Source organism: Liolophura sinensis, chromosome 1, assembly GCF_032854445.1.
Source record: "Liolophura sinensis isolate JHLJ2023 chromosome 1, CUHK_Ljap_v2, whole genome shotgun sequence".
Lineage (NCBI taxonomy): Eukaryota > Metazoa > Mollusca > Polyplacophora > Chitonida > Chitonidae > Liolophura > Liolophura sinensis.
In genome coordinates, this window is record NC_088295.1 from 12,159,309 (window position 1) to 12,185,884 (window position 26,576).

The 26,576-nt window shown below is 38.5% G+C and overlaps 3 protein-coding genes across 3 annotated transcripts in view; 2 read left to right on the forward strand and 1 right to left on the reverse strand.

Moving 5' to 3' along the window:
• The window catches only part of LOC135469126 (protein sidekick-like), a 43,747-nt gene extending 39,678 nt beyond the window's left edge, over positions 1-4,069 (forward strand). The window contains exon 33 of the mRNA XM_064747661.1: positions 189-4,069. Coding sequence (XP_064603731.1) covers positions 189-434 — 246 coding nt within the window. The 3' untranslated portion in view covers positions 435-4,069. The remainder of the gene's footprint in view (positions 1-188) is intronic.
• A 5,187-nt stretch (positions 4,070-9,256) lies between these two features.
• On the reverse strand, positions 9,257-17,817 carry LOC135480990 (WW domain-binding protein 2-like). Its single transcript, XM_064760924.1, has 7 exons — positions 17,751-17,817; positions 14,482-14,584; positions 13,854-13,992; positions 12,365-12,457; positions 10,657-10,800; positions 10,213-10,332; positions 9,257-9,566 (listed from the first exon to the last, which is right to left on the reverse strand). The coding sequence occupies exons 1-7, from the start codon at positions 17,804-17,806 to the stop codon at positions 9,427-9,429; spliced, it is 795 nt and encodes a 264-aa protein (XP_064616994.1). The 5' UTR covers positions 17,807-17,817; the 3' UTR covers positions 9,257-9,426.
• A 238-nt stretch (positions 17,818-18,055) lies between these two features.
• On the forward strand, positions 18,056-25,195 carry LOC135471746 (uncharacterized). The gene is made up of 4 exons (XM_064751075.1): positions 18,056-18,075; positions 19,240-19,614; positions 20,233-20,358; positions 21,367-25,195. Exons 2-4 carry the CDS (start codon positions 19,308-19,310, stop codon positions 21,606-21,608), a joined length of 675 nt encoding a protein of 224 aa, XP_064607145.1. The 5' UTR covers positions 18,056-18,075; positions 19,240-19,307; the 3' UTR covers positions 21,609-25,195.
• The last annotated feature ends 1,381 nt before the right edge of the window (positions 25,196-26,576 follow it).

Below are 26,576 nucleotides of genomic sequence, written 5' to 3' on the forward strand. Positions count from 1 at the left end.
CTTAGCAGTGAAAAAGAAACCCAGTAAAACAGAACTTTAGTATATACCAAGATAAGACGTTGAATTATTCATTGTTTTGTGCAAGACTTGCAAAATCTGGCATAACAGTTTTTAAAAAGATAACTGGTTTGTAAGATCACCCTTGACCATATGTATGTGTAAACCGTTTCCATTTTTGTTCCTTCCAGCCCAGTGATGAAGAGAGTGAGCCAGAAAGTCAGCAGGGCCCATCTGCTATGAACTTCAACAATCCTTATGTTAATGGCCCTGTGCGTCAGTCCTGGTACAGGCAGAACCCCTCTAATGCTTACAGCTATACAGACAGTGAGCAGGAAAGCAGCCACTACGCCACAGGCTTGAATGGTGGCCAGTTAATAGTAAACAACAGAGCCGGGTCCCGGGCACCCCTGCCGGGCTACTCCTCATTTGTCTGATGTCCCTGGGGATAGTGATTGTGACTCTGTCAACACACACGTGACCAGTATTATTGGTTTAGGCCTGCTATGGTGATATGAGAGACAGAGACATAAACCACTAAATGGACATTCCACCTTCATTCTGTCTCATTTAGCATCACCTTGTGTTGCTTATAGCAATGATGGACCAACAAATGGATCAGCAAAACATCATTCCACATAAGGATTCCTGTTGTGCTTCATACTCATAAAGAAAGGTGCTATGTTATCTCCCCTGATATAGGCCTCATATCCGCCCAGAGGTGCACTTTGTCGACTGACTCAAGTCCAGTATTACGACAGATTGAATGACCAATAGGTGTGTCAACAAAGTGGTGTTATGACACTTGCTGCGAATGAGAAATCACACATCATATATATATGCTTTTAGACAATCAACAAATTTGCACAGGATTCTCTGATTGGGAAAACACACACGAATACATATATTTTCAGATATTTAAGGTCATCCTACATATCCTCAGAAAGACTTTTTTGATCTTAAATGTGAACAAGCATGTATAGCATGATTTGATGTTATAACATGCTTTTTGTGAATAACCATTTGATGCTTGTCTTGAAAAAGGGATACTTATGAATATTGATCACAAACTTCTTTGTTTATCATGGCGATATTCAAATGTAGATAAGTAAGCATACAGCCAAGTAATTATGATTATTTTACCTCATGTAGGGATCCCAGGTGACACTTGGTCAATACAGAGTCACATGATATTCCACAGAACATGATTTACAATGCTCACACACTCAAGCAAAGTGTGTCGCACTCTCAAAGTAATATCCCACGTTCACAAGGTAGTAGCCAATGATCTGCCTTTATCCATCGATCATGCGCATATTCTTCTGCAGTTACCTCTGTTTGTGTGCTCTCTGATGTCAACCAGGCAATGGCTATCGCTGCTATCAATGTACAAATTGAGCTATTTAAAGTACCACCTCAGCAACTGCACTGCTTTTTTTTTTTGGTATAATAGAACATATAGTGCATGCGCAGAGATGGGATATCAGGAATTGTCAGCTCTCTACAAGTGATCACATAACTTTTCTGGAGTTGACAATTCCAGATATCCTATCCCTCAGCATGCACATCCTGTATAGTATCATAGGGCTTTTTAGTACTACACATCAAATTAATACAATGCAATTAGTATCATATCATTGTCAATTTGACTCATTTTACATTGTGTACATGACTTTCTTCACACTTTTATTGACTTGAAAGTGGTGTTAACTGAAGTTATAATCATTCATTGTACAGTGTGGTCTGAAAGTTTTAGAGTGAAATGATGGCCAGAAATCCCATGTGATCAAGCCGCCATTAGAATATCCTTGTTAGGTGTAACCTGACCAGTCCTTTGAAAATAGACTCTTCTCTTAAGAGTTTTTAGTGGAATTTTTTATAGAAATTATTAATTAGTATTTTTATCTCCTTTTTTATCTCTTAAATATCTCTATGTTTTCATTCGCCAGAATAAAAGTAGTAAAGTGGCTGACCCTATTTTTTGTCTAATAGGATCGGGGTACGCCCAGTAAACTTCACTTTTTTAAGGATGGTCCCTGCAGGGTTAATTCATCTGCAGATATCTTTAAATAATGGTGCAAGAAGAATTGATTGACTTGTAGCAAAATTAATCTTAATACAGGATCTGTGTATCTGTGATGAAAGATCAATAACTGACCATCTAATGAGTATCACTGTTCACACAAAAAATGTTCAGAGGATAGCCCTAACCCATTATTATGCCACGGCGTGGTTGCATTCTGAAGATCAGGTGTGAAGGCAACATTTTGGGCTGGTATAACATACAGTTTTAGGGAGCTGCTTCAATTTTGCTGTTAATATGCCACGTGTTAGCTGATGCGTGTCAAATTGTCTAGCAATGCCAACAATGCCTTGTAACAAACAATGGATGACATAATTAGGTTTTCGGGCTATTATGTGTACTAATCAAAAAGTGGTACATGTAATACTGGGCCCAGTTTCATAAAGATGTCGCACATGTGCGATAATCACACATATAGGACACTGGTACATTGGTAGTGACAAAAGTATCGTATGACAAATGTACGCTAAAAAAATATTGTACGCTGCTTTGCGAAATTGGGCCCTGCAGTTTTGCGTAGGTACAATTGTTGTAATAATGTTTGATTTCGTTACTTTTACATTCATTGACATGGGCACCCTTGTGCGTTAATACTCAATTTTAATATTGTAGGACTTTTGTGATAAGCAAAGGTGTTGATTGCAGAGATGATTATCTGATAGAATGATGATAATGCAAACATTAGTGTTGTTGTTGTAGGCTGCTGTTGTCTTTATTATATACCAAAGATGTACAGCTAAAGAAAGACACTTCTTAGATCAGATCAGGGACATATATTAGCGATTTAAGTGATGGTGTGTAGAGGGACTGTGTGAGAACTGAGCACGTACATGTGTTTGATGGGGGAATTGCTGCATATGAACAGGTCAACTAAAAACAAAAAACAAAAATTTGTCTTAAATTTTCTTGTCAACACACACAATATGTTGTTTGCCATTGTTCTGTTTTACCTTTAAATATCATTGTACATTTTTCTTTTGTGTATTTTTTCTGCTTTGATATTTCCAATCTGTTTGTTGTCTGTAAGGAACAAATCACAGGTGATAGCTAAAGTTCTTCGTCCATTGAACTCTTGTTGATGTTGAGATATTTTTAGAGATGTTTGCATGTAAATAGTCGTTCTATATATTATTACCCTCTTAGGTTACACGTAGCTTGCCTCATCTTGTGGTTGTGACAGTTTTGGTAATTTGAGAGTTCTTGAGTTCATATTTTGACATGTTTATTTTAATAGGGTTTTGATTGAAATGTCAGTTTATTATGACAATGAAAACATTAAATATTTTTACTTGTTCAGTGGAAACTGAAAGTACTGACACAAAAAGTTCTTGGGATCATATCACTTGAGAATAAGGATGACTAATCAACACCAAAAATGAACCATTCCACCTTCATTATACAAATGATAAGCATTTGTTTTGCAGGGATGTTTTTTTTTTTCATATACAGAAAATAGATAAAGCTTTTCATGACAGGTGGGCCAAGGTGCCTTGTTTTTGAGATGCCAGTGTTTCTTTATTGTGAATGTATTCCCAGTAGGCCTACTCTCCAGTCAGTGACCCATCTCCATGCCAACTACATGTAGTGTTTTGGGGAGTACGATTTACTCCGCAGCTTTTTTGTCTTCCTACATCTCCCATGAAATACGCATATCCCAGGTTTATGAACATATCAAAAAAGCCTTTTATATACATATATTTGGATGATGCTAACATTTTCAGCTGTATACAAGTGTTTTCACTGTAAGTACCATATTATTGCTAACTTTACTTTTTTTTTTTTTGTTCTTAAGTTATGAGAATACATATATTCACTAGTCTTGTAGCAATGCCCATGTGCGTGTGAGTGTGAGTATGTCTGACAGGCCGTGGCTAGGTTGTAGTGACAGCGGACGTTTTCAGAACCTATTATCAGTGTATAGTTTGTACAGTTTTGTTAAATAGAATAACAAATAAACACTTTGTATATAACTGGTATTTTGTGTTATTGACTTTGCCTGCTATAATAATATGCACAATTTGTCCATTACATGAATGGCCCCCTATAGTGGTTTCTCTTCTGTTATGATTGGTTCTGTCCGCCTCATAATCCAGCTGTTCTGCAATATCATGTGAGTAAACTAATCTAATCATATTCACCACAGCGGCATACAGTTGTGATGTTGTTGTTAGTGTCACAGACCAGGCAGTTGAGTTACCCCAGGCTTACCAGAGTCACTTAATTTGTCCCGGTTAGAACCTGATGGTGGTTGGCACCCCGCTGTCTTCTAACATTTCGGTAATTGTTGAGCACACCACTGTCTTCTAACATCCCAGTAACTGTTGAGCACGCCACTGTCTTCTGATATCCCAGTAACTGTTGAGCACGCCACTGTCTTCTGATATCCCAGTAACTGTTGAGCACACCACTGTCTTCTGATATCCCAGTAACTGTTGAGCACACCACTGCCTTCTAATATCCCAGTCACCTTTGAGCACACCGTCTTTTGATATCCCAGTAACTGTTGAGCACGCCACTGTCTTCTAATATCCCAGTAACTGTTGAGCACACCACTGTCTTCTAATATCCCAGTAACTGTTGAGCATACCACTGTCTTCTAATATCCCAGTAACTGTTGAGCACGCCACTGTCTTCTGATATCCCAGTAACTGTTGAGCACACCACTGTCTTCTGATATCCCAGTAACTGTTGAGCACACCACTGCCTTCTAATATCCCAGTCACCTTTGAGCACACCGTCTTTTGATATCCCAGTAACTGTTGAGCACGCCACTGTCTTCTAATATCCCAGTAACTGTTGAGCACACCACTGTCTTCTAATATCCCAGTAACTGTTGAGCATACCACGGTCTTCTAATATCCCAGTAACTGTTGAGCACACCACTGCCCTCTAATATCCCAGTAACTGTTGAGCATACCACTGTCTTCTGATATCCCAGTAACTGTTGAGCACGTCACTGTCTTCTAATATCCCAGTAACTGTTGAGCACACCACTGTCTTCTGATATCCCAGTAACTGTCGAGCACACCACAGTCTTCTGATATCCCAGTAACTGTTGAGCACACCACTGTCTTCTAACATCCCAGTAACTGTTGAGCACGCCACTGTCTTCTGATATCCCAGTAACTGTTGAGCACGCCACAGTCTTCTGATATCCCAGTAACTGTTGAGCACACCACTGTCTTCTATCCCAGTAACTGTTGAGCACACCACTGCCTTCTAATATCCCAGTCACCTTTGAGCACACCGTCTTTTGATATCCCAGTAACTGTTGAGCACGCCACTGTCTTCTAATATCCCAGTAACTGTTGAGCACACCACTGTCTTCTAATATCCCAGTAACTGTTGAGCATACCACTGTCTTCTAATATCCCAGTAACTGTTGAGCACACCACTGCCCTCTAATATCCCAGTAACTGTTGAGCATACCACAGTCTTCTGATATCCCAGTAACTGTTGAGCACACCACAGTCTTCTGATATCCCAGTAACTGTTGAGCACACCACTGTCTTCTGATATCCCAGTAACTGTTGAGCACGCCACTGTCTTCTGATATCCCAGTAACTGTTGAGCACACCACTGTCTTCTGATATCCCAGTAACTGTTGAGCACACCACTGCCTTCTAATATCCCAGTCACCTTTGAGCACACCGTCTTTTGATATCCCAGTAACTGTTGAGCACGCCACTGTCTTCTAATATCCCAGTAACTGTTGAGCACACCACTGTCTTCTAATATCCCAGTAACTGTTGAGCATACCACTGTCTTCTAATATCCCAGTAACTGTTGAGCACACCACTGCCCTCTAATATCCCAGTAACTGTTGAGCATACCACTGTCTTCTGATATCCCAGTAACTGTTGAGCACACCACAGTCTTCTGATATCCCAGTAACTGTTGAGCACGCCACTGTCTTCTAATATCCCAGTAACTGTTGAGCACACCACTGTCTTCTGATATCCCAGTAACTGTCGAGCACACCACAGTCTTCTGATATCCCAGTAACTGTTGAGCACACCACTGTCTTCTAACATCCCAGTAACTGTTGAGCACGCCACTGTCTTCTGATATCCCAGTAACTGTTGAGCACGCCACAGTCTTCTGATATCCCAGTAACTGTTGAGCACACCACTGTCTTCTATCCCAGTAACTGTTGAGCACACCACTGCCTTCTAATATCCCAGTCACCTTTGAGCACACCGTCTTTTGATATCCCAGTAACTGTTGAGCACGCCACTGTCTTCTAATATCCCAGTAACTGTTGAGCACACCACTGTCTTCTAATACCCCAGTAACTGTTGAGCATACCACTGTCTTCTAATATCCCAGTAACTGTTGAGCACACCACTGCCCTCTAATATCCCAGTAACTGTTGAGCATACCACTGTCTTCTGATATCCCAGTAACTGTTGAGCACACCACAGTCTTCTGATATCCCAGTAACTGTTGAGCACGCCACTGTCTTCTAATATCCCAGTAACTGTTGAGCACACCACTGTATTCTGATATCCCAGTAACTGTTGAGCACACCACTGTCTTCTAATATCCCAGTAACTGTTGAGCACGCCACTGTCTTCTGATATCCCAGTAACTGTTGAGCATACCACTGTCTTCTGATATCCCAGTAACTGTTGAGCACACCACAGTCTTCTGATATCCCAGTAACTGTTGAGCACACCACTGTCTTCTAATATCCCAGTAACTGTTTAGCACACCACTGTCTTCTAATATCCCAGTAACTGTTGAGCACACCACTGCCCTCTAATATCCCAGTAACTGTTGAGCATACCACTGTCTCCTGATATCCCAGTAACTGTTGAGCACACCACAGTCTTCTGATATCCCAGTAACTGTTGAGCACGCCACTGTCTTCTAATATCCCAGTAACTGTTGAGCACACCACTGTCTTCTGATATCCCAGTAACTGTTGAGCACACCACTGTCTTCTAATATCCCAGTAACTGTTGAGCACACCACTGTCTTCTGATATCCCAGTAACTGTTGAGCACACCACTGCCCTCTAATATCCCAGTAATTATTGAATATAATTGAATGAGGAAATAATTGATGCACGCTCAAGGATTATACCATGGCATCTGTATGTAAAAAATTATGTGATTTGTTAAATCTCCTGCTAAAGTTAACTGTGGCACTGGCAGTACCCACACACTGTTAATGTATCAGCAACTTGCCAGTAGACAGTAAGTTGTCAATGTAACTACTGATGTGAATTATTTATATAGCCATGTCCTCTGAATCTTAGGTAGAGAACATGTGTTATAGACAAACATGCATATCCTGAGTCACAGTAACATGGTGGGCCTCCGTGGCTCGGTTAGTGTGCTAGCGCAGTGTGATGACTCAGCAGTCTCTCACTAATGCGGTCGCTGTGAGTTCAAGTCCAGCTCATGCTGGCTTCCTCTCTGGCCGTACGTGGGAAGGTCTGCCAGCAACCTGTGGATGGTCGTGGGTTGCCCGCGGGCTCTGCCCAGTTTCCACCCACCATAATGCTGTCTGCCGTCGTATAAGTGAAATATTCTTGAGTATGGTGTAAAACACCAATGAAATAAATAAATACACAGTAACATGTAACAATGGAGATCAGATTGGGTATGGTTACCTCCCTTACTAACAGTTTCTCCTGGTATGTCAAAATGATTTAGGTATATTATCAGTTGAGCAGCAAGATGATGCAATTTGACTGCATAAACCAACCCAGTATCAACACACTGAAACAACTACCCTTCATCATGAACCTGACAAACTTCCCGATTACTGCCTTGTGAAGTCTCTAGGTTGATGCTTTGTTAGCCAGCCAGGTACAGGTAAAGGACATGCGAATACAAATGATATCTAGTCAGGGCCCGATTGGCTGTAACCTGAACACTTCAGTCACATGGACCAGAGAGCCCACCCTGGCTACAAGTATCCAAACAAAACTCAGATGTCTGTTAACCAGATGATTTGATCGTGAAATCTGAACAAGATTTAAATACCCTGACACTTAAGGTCTGCACGGTGCAAATGTTGACTTCAAAACTGCTTCAGTTCACCTTTACTTTACTTGTATTTTACTGCTATAACAACAAAGATCTGAGTGGATGGTTACAGTTTAATGCCACTTCAGCAACACTGCAGCCATATCTTAGCAACCAAAGATCTGAGTACCTGGTATATGTTTCCCCTATACAAGTATTGAAAGTAACACAATAAACAACACTGATTCATGAGGAGAAGGTAAACAACAAGCTGGAGCATTCTATTAACAGTTCTAGTAAGGCATATTGACATGTACATGATGTACACTTAAGATACACAAAAGATCAATATGTCTAACATATAGGCTACCATAACACCTTACACTATATTCTGTAATTCATATACATGTGTTTCAACAAAAACTGCATAACAGTGGGGCAACAGCGAATTAACTACTTAATCTATCTGAAAGTAGTCAGTTTTAATCCTCATTAAATCCTCAAAAGTCAAATCCAGTTAACTACTACGGTCTCGTAATACGGCATTCTTACAAAATGTGTGTATTTACACACCTGCTGCATTTACATGCATTTCTCAGACCTCATTGTAAAATGGAGCCAAGACGTGTCCCTTTAATTTAAAACATACAATCCCATACACTTTGCCCCTCCAAACAGCTAACAAAGTACAAATGTGTCTAAAGTAGATGTTTAATACCTTGACAACATCACTGAAAAAATAACCACTACACATGTACCTCTCTATTCCAACAGAATAGATTTTCACAATCAATTCCTATTTCAACTTGAGGTTAATTCAACCTTGTGAGCAAGTACAGACAAGAGCAAGTTGGAAGAATGCCAAGTTAAATACAGACAGGAAATAATGGCCTGATTCCACAAATTAACGAAGGAGCAAAACAGCAAAGCATAGTCACCTTTATTAGGCCACCTATTACGTGGTTAGCGATAACTATCCACTCAACCAGATAATGTGTATGTATTTGAAAGATTAACTTACATCTTTGACTTGTACAAACACACACATGACAAATTTGAATGAATTTTTAACCTGCAAAATTGCACAGAGATTAAAACTTCTTTTCTTTAGCAATTAAGACATTCACCATTACCCACAATACAAAAAAGGGCAAAATGAGATAGTACACTGAACAATGTCTGTAACTTGTACACCCATCAATGTATAAATTACATCGAGCATCTCAATATATGAAGTACAAGGAAATTCACTATCAACTGTTATTTACATATAACACAGTATTTCAATACTGCAGTGAATGTGGAGATAGCTGTATTTCCCTCTCGATGACAATGACTTCCCCACTTATACTCTGTAGCCCAATGTTTCTAATTTTTTTTCTTTTCCACCTCTGAGTATGGAGGTGGCAGGTCTGTATAGGATGGGGCACTGGCCTGAGGAACATACACATCATGTGGGGCCTGTGGGTTATAGTACCCACTTGCAGCTGCTTCTCTCGCCTTTTCATCTGTATAACAACAAACACACTCTAAATCATATCTTCAATCACTTTACATGTATCTTAATTTTCACACAGCTGCAATATTATGATAGACTTCACTTACCCTAAATGACCAAAAATTTCATCCATGACTAAGTTGCTCACTTTTTCTAGATTCCTGGAGTTCTGTTGACTTTAAAAAGGTGTTTTGAGAGGTGTTTGGAAGGTAAGATGACATCCTACTGGGAAAAATGTAAATTTTAGCACCAGAGGTAATATCTCATGACATTTATTTGCCTCCAAAAATGCTCTTTTGTGGTCGTAGTTTTAGGTCATTTAGGGTATATACATGTAATCTAATAAAGCATTGTTTGTATTTGCTCCTTTTATAAATGTACCAAAGTCCTCCAGCAGTACACAAACCTCAATTAACACGTTTAGAAACACGGACAATATAACTCTGCAAATCATTCTCTGCTGAATTTCCATAATTACCTGGATACATGTATATGTACTGCTGATCCCATATCCAAAACTGAAGACAAAACTGAATTTTCACTTCCCTTGAAAGCGTATAAAAGGTAACAGAAATTACAAATTCCTTGGCCACTGGCTGGAACATGTGCATGTTACACTTTTACACTGTAATTTGATGAAGTAACTTAAGACTCACCATTAGAGTTCCCCTGGGCATAGCCATTCATCCCATTAGCCTGGGGGGGTGGGTAAGGTGCCATGTTAGGGTCAACTCCGGGATACGGGGGAGGGGCACTCGTCATATACACACTGTCAGCTGCATAAAGACAAAACTGTAGGATAGCTATTTCTAAGACGAGCAAAACAACAAAAGAATGCCCTTTCATCAAAAGTAAAAGCCAACTGATCAATCTTTAACTGTTATAATTTTGTTTCATTTAGTCATCTCTGATTATTGTGGCATACAGAGTACAATTAATTAGACAGCAAAACTCAAACTATTTATGAAGCTGTGAGGCCAACAGCCCTTTCTCAATTCCTAACTTTTTTGGCAAAGCTACATTTACTCGCCCCAACTTAGAACAAAAATGGGGATGGCAGACGAAAGCACTATGGTGGTACATGTATTTACAGTACTTACGTGGTGGTGCTGTAGGGAATGTGTTCGTGGGCACCCAACTGTAGTATGGTGTCTGAGGGGGGTAGTAGGCTGGGGGAGGGGCAGAGTAGAAAGGTCCAGCCGGCGGTGTGTAAGGAGGGGGCTGAGCAGGCCGATTACGGGAAGCTACAATTAAACATACATACAAGTAACATGTATTACGGGTAGCTAAAATAAAACATACACAAAAGTAACATGTATTATGGGAAGCTACAATTAAACATACACACAAGTAACGTATTACGGGTAGCTACAATTAAACATACATACAAGTAACATGTATTATGGGAAGCTACAATTAAACATACACACAAGTACCATGTATTACGGGTAGCTAAAATTAAACATACATACAAGTAACATGTGTTACAGGTAGCTAAAATTAAACATACATACAAGTAACATGTGTTACAGGTAGCTACAATTAAACAAACATACAAGTAACATGTGTTACGGGTAAAACATACAAAAATTAAACATACATACAAGTAACATGTGTTATGGGTAGCTACAATTAAACATACACACGAGTAACATGTATTACGGGAAGCTACAATTAAACATACATACAGGTAACATGTATTACTTTTGCACACTGACAAACACACAAGCATGATCACTAAACATACAATTAAAATTACATGTATCAGTTGATTTATATATATGCAATAAATGCTTGTCTAGAAGCAGTTAAATTCCTCTAAAGTCTCATGCTCATACAAGAATCCTCATGTCACTGCTCCCATTCAGTGCAACTTCATGAAGATTTGGCAAGTGCATAGCTAAGTGAGTTCATATCCCAGAGAAGGTAGAAATCCTTTTTATAACAGGCTTATACATTTGAGGTAGATCTTAAGCCTCATTCCCACTTAGACAATTTTTTCTGCAAACCATTACGAGCTGACATAATGTAATCATGTTTGTAATCAGGGCCTTTCGTATTGATTCATGAGCATTCATAATGAATTTGTGTTCTATTTTTCATATCAGTGACATTTAAAAAATTTGCGTAACTGGGCATAAGTTTGTATTGATTCACAAGTACTTGTAAAAAGCTTTCGGTTGCAATCATGAAGGTAATGTAATCATTCTGAAATTATTGCTATGACGTAACAATTTTCAAAATGAGTCCATTAAGGCACAACAGATATGAAATGCTTGTTAATGAATACAAATTTATGATAGTGTCATAACGCACTCTTAATTACTTGTAAGTCTGTCATATATGGAGCACACAGATCGTTATCATTCTTTTGAAGTTCTTCAAAAATTCAAAGAATGTCATCAACATGACATCTTCAATGATAACAGTTTGGCAACTTGTTTGTGACTGTAGTGAACCCTTTGTGATATTCACGCCAATTTACCCTATGCATCTCGATGCAATAATCTTATGTCCTAACAGATCCGCACGACATTCGGACAGGTGGGAATGGCGCTTAAGAGACAAAATCTTGCTGCTTGCTAAGCTTCAGCCTTATGCCAAGAGGTCTGACAAATATCTGGTGAGGTTTCCCCTCTCCAGTTTTCTTCAGCCACAATTTCACTGGCATAATGCACATACATGTAAGTGAAATATCTGTTTTAGTAAATGTATGTACGTCGTAAAATAAATCTAACCAAAATCCTCTTACACAAGGAGATGATGCTGGAGTACTGTAGGTAAAAACTGTACACCAATAAGACTTACCCAGCTGACCGGCTCTCAACATAGCCTGGCCAAATTCTATTGCTCCACCACTGGTAAACTTGAGCTTAAACTTTGCTGTTCCCTGCCAGTTACCTGGAAAAGCAAACATCATCAACTTATTGACACCAATGAGATCTTACCCTTGAACGAATCTTGCCGTGAAAGACTACGGCAACAGCAGTAACACATGTATCTTTACTGTGAATTCTCAGACCTTATTTCAAACCGCACTGATCTAACTGAAATACTGACTGATTCAAGCTTCCTACTTCTACATATACATGTTATTATACACTAACTGATGACATGCACAGAAGTACCTACAGTATTAACTTTCAGATCGGTTGGTCATGTTCCTAGCTAAGCTTCAACATTAACCATTCTGAATCGTTATGTTCACTAACCTGGAACTCGGCCCTGTTGCTTGTGCTATCCTCAAAGTGCTAAGGCTGTACGCCACAAAAAAGCCTGTTTCGTGATCTTAATTATTTATTTCTTTGATTGGTGTTTTATGCCGTACTCAAGAATATTTCACTTATATGATGACGGCCAGCATTATGGTGGGCGGAAACCTGGCAGAGCCCAGGGGAAACCCATGACCATCCGCAAGTTGCTGACAGATCTTCCCACGTAGGGCCTGCAGGAATAATAAATATCATAACTGCAATTAACACAAATATAACAGAGGTATCCACTCAGAAAGCACCAAAATTTTTATATTATTATTCATGAATAATCAGGTAATATGAAGTCAGGATTACTGCAGGATTAGAGAGGAGGTAGCCTATAGCGTTAATATATTGAGGACAGCACAACTGACAAGATCGAGTTCCAGGTCAATGAATGGAACAGTATTTCAGGTCTGTATTTCTGAAAGCTAAGCTGGGAGCAATGAAACAGCTCTCAGACCTACTGCAGTATATACTCCCTAACACATGTTGGTGCTTTAATATAACAGCTTCTTTTGCCAACGAATATGAATAGTCTTATTCTTCATACGTACACACCAAAGTCATTCAAGGGAGATATTAAACTCTCGTAAATACCATTGTACCAATGGCTAGAATGATTAGAAAGTTCTGAACTCACTATTGTAAAGAACATGTAGCATTACATTCACTTAACTACTATGTTGATAAAAGGCCTTCAATACTGGTTGCCATGGTATAAATGGTGGAAGCTGTTTGCTTCTGAAAAGTTTGATTTTCTGATTAAATGACCAAGTCTAAATTCAACTTTCGACGTTAAGTCTTGAGCCTTCAAAAGTTTACTTAAGATTGTTCTGTCCCTGGCAAATCTCTGCATGATAGCAGGGAAATGATGTTAATCTCAAGCTCTGTTATGTGATCATCTTTTCATGCTAATTTTATTTACTGCGTAAAAGATGTAGCCTAGGTGTTGGTAAAGGAACATAGGCTACATAAACAGCGAATTTCCAGACCTGCCAGAGTTATTGCAACAACATGTATATACATGAACCAATATTTACCCCCTTCCTCAGCTATCACCTTGCCCTTGATATAGTTGGCCCCAAAGATGGGCTGCTCTAGTGCCACTTCCCTCAACATCAGAAACGGCATACTGAAGGACTGTAACATATCCTTCCCATTTTTGTTGGTGAAGACAACCTGAAAAAAAAAAATGAAAATTGAGTATTTTCCTCAAAGCAGAATGAATGTTAATGCTTCTAATAATATTAGCACATCTGTCAGACCAGTTGTTTATTTGCTTCAAATATAGGTACATGCATATTGTTGCTTTCTGGTCAATCCTGTTTGCACAATCTATCATTCACTGAAGACTCCTTACTCCAAGAATAATATGGTGTAAGCATCTATATGTTGCACAGGGAAAGTTCTTCAGTAACTGATCGTTGGTGGTTTATCCCAATCGCTCGGTACCATGTTAGAGATTGACAGGTGAGCACCTTATTATCACTAGTGTAAGGCCATAAGCGGTCTGCATTATGGAATTGTCCAGGGAAGACAGGTATCTGAATAAACAGACGTGCCCGTATGTATGAACCAGGACAATGTGAAAATGGGCTTGAACCTAAGCAGAAACATTTCAATTTAAAACATAACTCTGATCTAATGGTAATTTTCAGACATGTTTACCCTGTGTGTTGTCAAATAGATTCTTCCCTTCTTGGTCCCTTTAAAATGAGCAATGTCTACTCCTTCAAAGTCTAGATCCACTCCATCACTATGAACAAGAATGCTGAAAAAAAAAAATTGGATATTAGAAATGAATAGTAAAGACAACAACAAAAAATTCAGTCATAAAACGCACAATTTAGACAAGACCACCAAGAATCTATTTTCTCCAACACCTTCAACTGCTTCAATCAAATCACAGGAGAAGTATATTTCTTGTCAATGAACCAGTAATGTCTTCTGCACAAAACTTGTCTTAAAATGTGCACCAGATCTGGAAATGTATATTATATGGAGGGTAATGAACAGTGAAGGTTGAATACCATAGATAATTTCCAAGTTAGAGGTGGAAATAGGTTTATCATTTCCCCTTTCACAAGAAAAATATTTAAGGCATTCAATCTTCACTGTGCCCTATTCTATTTATTAGTGCTATTTTGACAATATCATGATTTGGTCATATTGAGTTTATAGAAGGTTTTTAGCTGTAGGCCTTCATAGACTTGTGTATATATCGTGACATCATACATGTTAAAGTTGAGTAAATTACATCACTTGAATTGTGATGTCATCCCACTGAGCTTGGATTGGAAATGTCATAAAAAAGAAAAAATGTTTCTTTTTTAACGTACGTCAGGACAATTGGGTGCGAGATATCAAAATGCAATATCAAAAGTGATATCTAAATGTGTGAAAATATCACTTTTATCAGAGAAAGAAATCCTGACATTTCACCTTTATATAAATAATATAAAAAAATTATATATGTGCCAGATTTAAACTCCTTCTCTCATGATAACTCAAAGCTGATGAGAGTTGAATAGTTTTGCAAGTGTAATATATGTGAAATGCTGCACATGTGGCCAAGCTAAATGGTAAAAGCCACAGCTAACACCTTTTGGACAATAGACATCATTCTGAAAAGATCGGCTGGTCTAGTTCACAAAGTCCAACTCTATTCGCCTGCCATAGGCCAACAGTGTAATATTACTGATTGGTCTTGGCATGAAATGTTGTATGGTTTACCATGTACTTCTGCTGCGGCTTGGTATAATGCTAGGACCTGCCTCTAAAGGTTGCTAAGCCTTTGCTATAGAAATGTGCTCAGTTGCTTTCCTCAATCAGTCCATTCGGTACCATTATAAAATAGGAAGGTCTTTCAGCAACCTGCAGATGGTTGTGGGCTCCCACGGGCTCTGTACTGTTTCCTTCCGTCGCAATGCTGGCTGTTGTTGTATAAATGAAATATTCAGCATAAAACTCCAATCAAATAAATATATAAATAAAGGGATAAGTGAAATAGCCACCTAGCTGGCGCTAATGCAGAACTAGAGAGCTAGTTCTACGATAGTTTTACAATTGCATGATTCATTTATGAACATGTATTAGCGAAAGAGCAGCCACGTCAAGGCCACCTTTCTCATACATCTGCTTGTCATTTAACAGATTGTCATTTAACCCACATCTAGTTGGCCTATATAACCTGGGAATTTGTATCACAACGATGTCATTTCATATGAATTCTAGCTACACAGAAGAAAATATACTGCCGTATCAATCTGAACTCATAGGTGATAATGCTGAAGTTCTGATTAATGACACCGACATCTCTAGTCAGACTTCAGATTCTGAGACTTGAGACACTGAATGTAATCTGTGTCTAGGTATTTTCCAACCGCACTGGCAATACAGACTCATAAGCTATACTATTCCTTCATTCCGTCTACTTCACAATAACATCATTCTATTCCCCAAGTAGATTTACTTCAAAAATGGGTTCGCAGGAATCACTGTTTGTGCACTTAATCAACGCAATAATTAAAAAAAATTCCTAAAACTGTTTAATTTCCCTAGTTATATTATGGCTGGAATTACTCAAACACATCAAACAGGTATTATAAAGGACGGCTTTAATCCTCTTTTGTTTCCTTCAGTGTCCTTAATCCTCGTAATCTGGATCAGAGATTAAGTCAAATCTCTGATTATCACTTTAAGATGGCTTGCGCACCTACCCTGAGCAGCATTCATGGAGATGTCACTTGTTTTCGCAACTCTGATGAGTAATTTTAATTAACAACCAGTATTGTAACCAGTCATTAATTCTTGATTAATGCAACATAATTAGTCATGGATTGTATTTGGTTTTGTCCTCTGTAACTTGTCAGAAACCGCTAGCATTGCTGTAGCGGTCAACGGCCACTGCATTGTTGTACGCAGACACAATTCGTTAAAAGTTCACCCATTGGTCCACAGGAGAGCTGGACACAGCCAATGGAATAGCATGTATCAAAGCGACATTCACTGGGATCCATCACTTTATTTTATCTACTTTTCTTTCACTTTACCAGAAGGTTGACCAAACAAATGTACTCCCACTTTGCTTTATACCCACCAAGCTTTATCACCAGAGTTTATATACATACATTTAAAGCCTAATTTTCCCTCTCTGCTGTTGAAATTTAGCACCAGGATTTCGTATCCCAACTCCTGCCAGCCCCGCAAAGACTTGACAGCGTTTGGTGGGTATAAAATGCTTCTGTCTTGTGCTGTGAATCCACGCTTTCCTGAGGGCCAACTTGTTTGGTAACTAGAAAAAATTAACTCCAGAGTTTTCTCAAGGACCTCTTTCAACAACCATATGCGGAACAGCAAACCATTTTCGTGGAGAAATTTGACAAGCTTGTTGTCACTTGCGTGGCTTTTTAACACTGAACTTAATGGCGAAGCTCTAATAGCTCCTAAAGGTTGGACTTGTATGACGTCATTCGACGGAGACTACCTTGTGTTGGCGGAAAAAATGCCAGCTGCATTATCTAGTCATTTTAATGGTAAATTACTCTGATTACTGTACCCTTTTCCGTGTGTTGGCGGAAAAAATGCAAAAACTCAGCCGTATTATCTAGTCATTTTACCGGTGTATTACTTATATTACTGTACCTTTTTCCCATATTTTTCACACTCAATTTAACATTATATCCAGGGGTAGCTAAATATGAATAAATAACCAATCGGGACACTAATCCTTTAACGATAACTTCACAACACCTACTAATAGTACTATTACGCATAATGAGAAGTCTATTACTTCAGGCAGTATCGAATTACTCAACTTCCGACATATTTCGCAGAAATTTCACAAACAAAACCTGGATAAAAACAATGACAACAGGAATCCAACATAACATTACGATGAGTAAGTGTTTACAAAACGCAGATCACTCAAAAATTACCTTTCCCCAGCGTAAATAAGCACACCACCGTGTGCGTGCGCTGTGTTCAGCGACATTTTGTTCTTGTTTGACGTTTGTAAATGTCACGTGATCCAAAATACTCTCCTACACAAAAATTCCTCTCGTAACATTAATGTGTTTCCCTGAATCATGTCTTTTATTTAGTAAAAATATAATAAAAAAATATAATCTGTAACTGTAGTTTGCTTTTATTTTATAGAAGTTTTAGCGTGTTTTGCATCTTAAATACGCACAGATGTAGTTATCCAAAGGCTTAGAGGCTACAAGACTGGTTACTGCTGCAGATACGTGATGGCAGGCGAAGGTAATGTTGATGTACGATTAATAAATGTTGTTTATTCGTGACAGTGGCTGATGGCATGAGGAACCTGTGTGTTCTTGTAGAGAGAATACTAGTGAACACAAATATTGCAGAGACCAGTTATTTTTTATTTGCTAATGAGACACAGTAACCTCATTTTCTGCTGCTGTGGTTATTCAATGCCAGGCAATGGCAAACAAGATTTTCCATGTACCGAATTAAGTTTAATATGGTTTTATAGGGCCAACTTTCATTCCCTAACAATACTCGATCCCACTACCTCACTGTCATTTAGTTTCGAGAAGTGTGGCCGGTCAAATGTACCTACAACAAGCGTTGGTACATAAATGTAGCTTCTACACAATTTTGGCATGAAATTGACCAGGCATCATGTAATAATGATGTATCTTGTACAGTATATCGTTATGTATCTGGTGATGCCATAACTTCATTATTATAGCTATTGAACGCACATGCAACTATGAGTCAAAAAGCAGTACATAATGTACATGTGTTAATTATTCTGATTTGACATAGTCATTGTAAGTCACTAGAATAAATTCTGAGAAAGTGTTTTTTGTTCCTATGTGACACAGACTAGATCAGAGCCTGAGACTGCATGTGTTGTACAGATGTGTAAGCCAGGCCTGAGTCCCTGGTTGTGTCTTTTGTTCAGCTGTGATGTATACAATCAGTGTAAGCCAGGCCAGAGTCCCTGACTGTGCCTGTGTTCAGATGTGATGTTGCTTTAAGCAAGGTCAAGACTAACCAGTGTTCATTCAGATGTATTGTTCTGTTGTGTATGTTGTTATGCAGAAAGCTAAATGCGGAACCTGTGTATGGTCGAGGGGTTCCCCCGGGCTCTGCCCAGTTTCCTTCCACCATAATGCTGGCGTTACGGTGTAAAACACCAATCAAATAAATATAATAATAAATAGTTACATTCAGAGAATAACTTTTCCCTAAGGTACAGTTTTTACCTTCAGATTTCTGTATTTCAATGAAATTTCAACATTTCAAAGTTATTTCATGTCGATGCCTATCATTCTACATACTGACTTTGGCATCTTTTGGTAGGCTTAACCATGCTTGCAGAACAGATATCATAATATGCAGAAAGTTAATACAAACTTTACAGAGAATGTGTCATTGTATGTTGTATTATAGGAGCTGGAGGATGAGGCTCTGATTCCTGTACCCACAACAGCACATGTGTTTCTGAGGGGGAGACCACCATGTTTTCTTCCAGTATGGGGGGTGGGCGCTTCCCACGAGGTTTACTTTCTGTGCGCCCCACCTCCATCCCATACAACTCGGAGCAGCAGCCCAGGACCTGCGAGCATTTACAACATCAGGCAGCAAATCAACAGCGGTATAAACTTGAGAACATAGGGGGCCCGAAGCTATGGCGTCAGATGATGATCGGGTTCACATGTGCAGCTCTGGTCGGCCTGCTTATGTTTGTGCTGGGAAGCGCTTTTATCGCTGATGCTGTTCACTCAAAATATTCTGTCTCTATTATGCTGTGCATCATGGGAATGGGTAAGTTATACAAGTGGATTAGATGTTATCTGTAATTTACATTCCCAGGGCTACTATTAAAGAGACAGTAAAATTTGGTTGTAACAATTTTACCCAGACTTCTCTCACTTCTTCCTTAGCTCAATAGCTTCTATCCTTTTAAGCATGGGGTTTACTTCCAAAATGTGTGCAGATCTCAACAATGGGTCCCATCTTTAAGTACTTATTTCCTGATTCACCTCTTGTGATAACAGGCCTATGTTGGACTGATACCTACCGATATTTTAGGGATCAGCCAGAATTACAATAGTTCATCTAAATTGCCATAGCATCATCATCTGCAAGATCTTATTAAGTGACAGGAAAGAAATACTGTGTTTCAGGTTTCATGTTTTGAGAACATGCAAAGCTCATGTTGTTTGAGTGACGAGTCACTGTGAAAAATAAAGTTCTATGCCATTGTACCCTGTTTCTTTAGTATTCAATATGAAGGGGATTAGCATTTGAAAAGCTGATTGCTTATCTTAATCTAAATAGTTACTGTTACATTTTTGTGGGTGTATATGCAAACAATTATAATTGCCAGATCCACATCTTCTGATGGTTTAATTGATGTGTCTGTGTTTGTTACTTCTTCAGTGTGTGGTCTGATTGTGTTGGTGGGCGTGGTCATACTGGGGAGACTGTTCATCAGCAGGAAATGGAGGTTCAACTCCAATCAAACGCAACAGCATCCTAACCCTGCTTGTTTCCATAACTGCTCAGGTAGACTTGCTATTGTACAATTCTGTGACGCTAGACTGAGGTACAGCTGGCTTACTTTAGGCCTGATACCCTTGTTTCTTTCCACAACTCTTTATAATTAATATAAATCTTAATGTCTTGCAAAGGATATTGTATGGATTGTCTCTTTTAATTATGCCTCAGTTGCAGTATTAGATAATATTAGTTAATAAATCAATTATGTAAAGGTTTAAAACTCAATACTTTTGAACCATGTATCACATGTACTGTTTTTACGTATTTGTATCTTTTTATTATTTAAATAAAGGTGAAATGTCGGGATTTCCTTCACTGATAAAAGTGATATTTCACTCATTTAGATATCATTTATGTTATTACATTTTGATATTACACACCCCGACACCATGATGATGTCACAAAAGAAACATCTGGTAACATTCTAACCAAGCTCAGTGTGATGATGTCATGATACAGGTTTACTCGAATTTAACATTCCAGTTTTCAAGCAACGTCATACAGGATTTCATGTACAACGTCACATTATGTACACAAGTCTGTGATGGCCTACAGCTAAAACAATTGCTTAAACAAATACACAAAATCATATTCTCAAAATATAAATAATAAATACAGTATTGGACAGTGAAGGTTGAATGCTCTAAATATTTTTCTCGTGAAAGGGGGAAATGATAAACCCATCTTTTGAGTTATCATTTCCACCTCTCACTCGAAAAATATTTATGGTATTTAATGTTCAGTGTGCAATATCCTCCATATATTTTATTCCATATTGTTTTATTTTTACACGACTGATGTTTAGCTTTCTACAACTATCAGGCCACTGAGATCATGAGAATAAATTTTAAGAGGTTTGTCAGGTACGTGTACCTGCCGAAAGTCTGTGGTTTACTCTAGGCAAATTGATTACCTCTGCCCATAAGCCAGAAAAAGTGAAAAATTATTGAGTTTGACATTAAAAATACAGTCAGATAAATAAATAGTATTGTCATGTGTTTGTGCCTGTTATAGTGATCTACACGCCATCCCAGGATCAGTACCCAGCAGGGATGTGTACAGACCCGCCCCCAGCATACGATCCAATGCCCCCTCTCCCTGGGCAGGGCATCCAGATGACCACCATCATCCACCCGGGCCACACCCCTACACAGACCTCCGTGGAGGTTCACCGCCCTGTTCAACTCGTCATGCCAAAGCCTCCCAAGTACTCAGATGCTGTGGCACCGCTGCCCGCCTATGGGGACCCAGTCTGACAAACACTACTATCCACCTGACCCCAGCCTCAGGGGTGCCCCAGCCTCAGGGGTGCCTCAGTACTACTGTGCATCCTTTCTCTCTCTCTCTTCGGGTATTAGTGATGTAGATATTGTGACACCTGTGACTGAGTTTATCTCTGAGTAGTCTATGGGTAATCAGGAAAGGGCAGTCCATTTTCCCCCATGAGCAGATGTATGTTTACCCTCCCACGAGTAGAGATATGTTTACTCCCCATGAGCAGATATGTTTACCCACCCTGTCCTGTATCTGTTGCAGCCTATATGCAAATATCCCTTTTTTATTTCTGCTGCAGTATTGCATGGATAGATCAAATACATGACTATCCTGTTTTCACAGATATGTTATTGATTACATGTTGCTGGTTTCACTATATGCGCACATATGTGTAATGCTGTTGTTTACTTTTTCATAAAATACTGGTATTGCAATATCTGACCCACTGAATTTATGTTTTGCCAGGTGTCATTGATTGAAATCAAAACCATTATTTCCTTTCTTTTTGAAAAGAATTCCGGAAAAAAATATTAAAAATGTCAAGGTGGGTTTGAATGTAAACAAGCCCCTCTCACACATATTGGTCCTGTACAAGCATCAATACATCTCCTCATCAAAAATCTTTACGTGACATGAAATAGTATGATGACCAATCATCGTACTTAATCTAAAGATAAGACTCATGGTCTCTTACATTGCATATTGACCAGCTTTACATTTATCCTGGGCTGGATGAATCTCTTGGCTATAAAGGTTGCTGTAGTCCAAATTAAAGAATAAGGAACTAAAACATTGCTAATAATGATTTATGGATGTGCACCAGCTAGTTGATAACATTTATTATGTTGTATCATTTGAATGTTGAGAAATTCAGATCGGTTTGTGGGGAGGCTAATCTATCCTAGCATCACAGGATATGGTATTAGTGAACAAGCAGAGCCTAATGCTCTATTCCGATAAGCCAGTATGTATTTCCTTCATTCACTGCTATCTGCTTTGGTGATGGAATCAGTGTTATAACAGAAGGAAGTTGTTTCCCAACTTATCTTTGTAAGTTAATTGAATGTTTAAAGACCTGCATAATTATTAAATGTTCCAGTCCGATGTCTCTTGATTGTGAGAGATTACATGTACACAGTACTTGTCGTCTTCTGAACTCTAGCAACACAAAGTAATTAGTGCTCAGCATCCATGATAGAGAGGTGTTCTTGCTATGTTTAATGTGGCCATCATGTTAAAGTTTATTTATCACTGCATACCACAAGATGTTAGCTTTTGTATTTATAGTGGATCACATTTGTACAGTGCCACTGGTGTATTCAAAAGGGGCGTTTGACACCTTTTGGTTATGAACTTTTTAGATAGTTTGCACATGCATAAAAGAATACAGACAAGGACATTACCTATGTGCTATTCATTTTGTTTGCTGTTTGTCTGAAACAATTCTGGATTGATCAGTGAGTGTTTGTTATTTTTTTAGATAACTACCCTAAGTGCACGTGTGTATGAGAGTCTTATGCAGCCTCATGCCTCAGTTGATGTCTAATTTTTTGAGCCAATCAAATTGCACAAATTTTCAATCTGTCTTTCAATAGCTGAAATCAGCTGCTTCCTATCTGGACTAGACTCTTAGACTTGAGTAAAGTTTGATAATTTTTAGAGAGTTCTGGGCAATCATTTATATGGTTGCTCCCATAACTTAAGAAGATGTGGAAATTGATTGTGTTTATCACTCTTGTGATATTTGTTTGGAACTGCAAGTCATCCTCATTCACAAAAGTTCTCAATTTATGTATATAGTTGTAGCTGTTTCTTTTCCCTTTAACTCAGATTGTACTTACTAGATGAAGTTTGCAAATGCAAGGCAAAACTAGAGAGTTCAAAACCAAGAGCAGATTATAGCCATAAAGCTTTCAAATGTTCAGTATTCCAGCTTGTGCTTGCTGTGATACAACTGCCTGAAGAATAATTACTTTAGCATGAAGATGGCACCCAGAATATAAATGTAACATAAAGTAGTGTGTTCAGGGAATATAACATGAAATAAAATCAGATGAGTAGTGAGTTTGTGTGGAGGGAAGTGGAGGGGAGATATAGACCTGTGCATGGTTTTGGCACAATGGTTTTGAAGGTCACCAGCATCATTAATATACCAGAATGCACTGTAGAGGGTTAAGTAAATTGCTTATGTATATTGTATAGTATATTGCTTATTTATCATGACACCCACAATTATCAAAAAACACCGATGGTGAAAAAGAAGTGTTATCAAGGAAAGCTATGCCTTTCACAGAGCTTTAGAGAGGTTATGTTATTATAGTTTGCATTGTACTCCCCACTTTTGAAGTGCATTTGTTATTCACCTGTGTAGATTTAAGGGCAGCGTGATGTCATTACCTAGTGAAGAATATGTATGTGAAAAAGATAAGAAAAGCAGACAGAAACCAAATGGTCCATGTATGGTGTATGTAATTAATTGTATTCATATGTATGTATATTTGTAGACTGGTACGTTATTGTTTCTTATTACAAATCTGTTTGTGTGGTTCAGCATTTTTATCATCAATATGTATTTATTCTGTATATAATTTACAAAAGATCGTTTTGTTTAAAAGTCTTGATTTTGAAGATTTTGATTTTACATTTTGTTAAGTTTTGCCATTTCAGTGCTGTGATACTTTTTATTTCACCAACACACCCAAAGTTTTAGACATATTTTAAGGTAATATTATCAGTTTGAAGCCTTACGTTTTGAGATGCAGGGTACATAAGACTTTACGACAAATAGACATGTTATTACATTTCTTTCTATAACTGGCATTTCTGCTGGCTTCTTTGTGACTGATTTTTCCTGTTTTATGTTTGTCCTTTTCTGTATTTTTACGTTACATTTCATACAAAGCAGATCTGTCCCGCATTACACGGATTGTTAATAGGATTATATTGGTCCAAATGGATTGATACCATATTTATGTTTTCTTATGTTACCTCTGTTTAGTCTGGTATAAGTTGTAAGGATAAAACCATTAATTATATGTATTTTACGTATACATGTCTATATTTCATTAACCCCTTCCTTTTGTAAACTGTTTTGTTTTGTTCATCTCTTATTATTTACCAGTATCATTTTTTATTTTTAAATGATATTCTACCTGGGCTATTATAAAATGTAAGTAGGCCTACTGGTGCTTGGAATGGCTTTATTCTTAATTAAACTGTCATGGACTCCAGGATGAGCCCAGTATTAAAATCGTTGTGCCAGTATTCACTATTCTTCAAAACCAGTACAAACTGACATATATTTACCAATACAAGCTGACATATTGGTCAGATATGAATCATTTTCTTTGTATTATACATGGCATATCACTAAATAGCATTCCACTGTTGAGTTGCACTGTAATGTGATTGATAGCTCACGCATACATGATATACTGGTAATGGTTTTAGCACAGTTGTTTGCTTCGTTGAAGCATACCATGGATGACACATACCCCTATACCATGGGAATACATAATATGTATATCTGTGATGTGTCTCCACTAAGCCTTGTAACCTGTATTAAACTAAAGCAACATGTTGTTTGTTATCCAGCACAGTTTCTATTTACTTGGAATAAACCTTGTTTATCTTCCTCAAAACTCTGTGTGCTTGTGATCTATGTTCTTTGATTCTTATAGGTTTAGTTGAGGTTTCCCTTGTGCCTTCGTAGTAGAAACTACAGTGTCATTTTGCCCTCGGGGTGTTTCACCTCATGCCGTTCTGACCCTTCTGCTTCCTGATACCCATAGCAGTTTTTTTTTTCTTGTGTCTCCAAGGCAACGTACTGAGATACACTTGACCCCTGACAACAGAAAAGAAATGCGTTAAAGTGCTTCTCCCTCCAAATATGGTGAAGATTTATTTTTCAATTAATTTGACTGAAATTTTGCGCCGTTCTCAAGAATATTTCGCATACATAACAGCGGACAGCATAATTACTTTGGAAAGAAACAAGGCATAGCCTGACGGAAACTTGCAATCCTCCGCATGTTGCTGGCAGACCTTTCCACATATGCCTGGAAGCGCAAGCTGGACTTGAACTCACAGCAATCGCATTGGGGAGAGGCTCACTGGGTACCAGAAGCATTTCTACATGCAGATTTGTATTTGTACTAATACCAAACCTGTTTCCGGTCACAAAAGCAAAAGGAACATATTAGATTTGGACAGTGACTTGTCCCTACATGGACAGCAATATATCTTAGTGTCCTGCATATGACAGGTACATACCTTGTTGAAGTACTTGTTAGATCTTGTGTGTTGACATCAATAACAATACAATAGACATTTTATTAGTTATTACTATCAAAACTAGTGTGCCAGGGATACTCCATTTAAGGCCTTGGCTCTCTTGTAAGTGAATACGAAAGGTGTGTCCAGAATCTTTCAGAGCCGTATTTTCATTGTGTTGAACAAGATCATCACTTTGAGTATATGGACAGTAGCATGGACAACTTATGAATCAGTATGGCACGAGTTGGGTACTGCATGGTAGGCTATAATTCATTCGCCTACAACATTCTTGGCATCTTTCCGTCATCATTGAAAACTGTTCGCTGATTCTCTTTGCACGATTTCGTCCTATTATCGTACTTTACATAATTTCTTAGTTCTACTGTGGTTTGTTGCTTTGGATATTAATCTTGTGATTACTGACCCTGAACGTCCATTTTTGCTGACGACTGCATGGTATACGAATGTTTGCCCCGACGTATAAATTCTTGACAGCTTGAAGAGGTTCCCTTCGTACGTCAAACAAGTATCTCAACGGTCCTTTAGTTCCTGATACCTTGGGAAGCAGGTGAAGACACATTTTCTACTTGATCGTGTTCCTCAAGAAAGCAGGTCATGACTTCTGCCTTGTGATTCTCTGAAGATTAACCTGTATCTGATTCCGCCCTACTTTT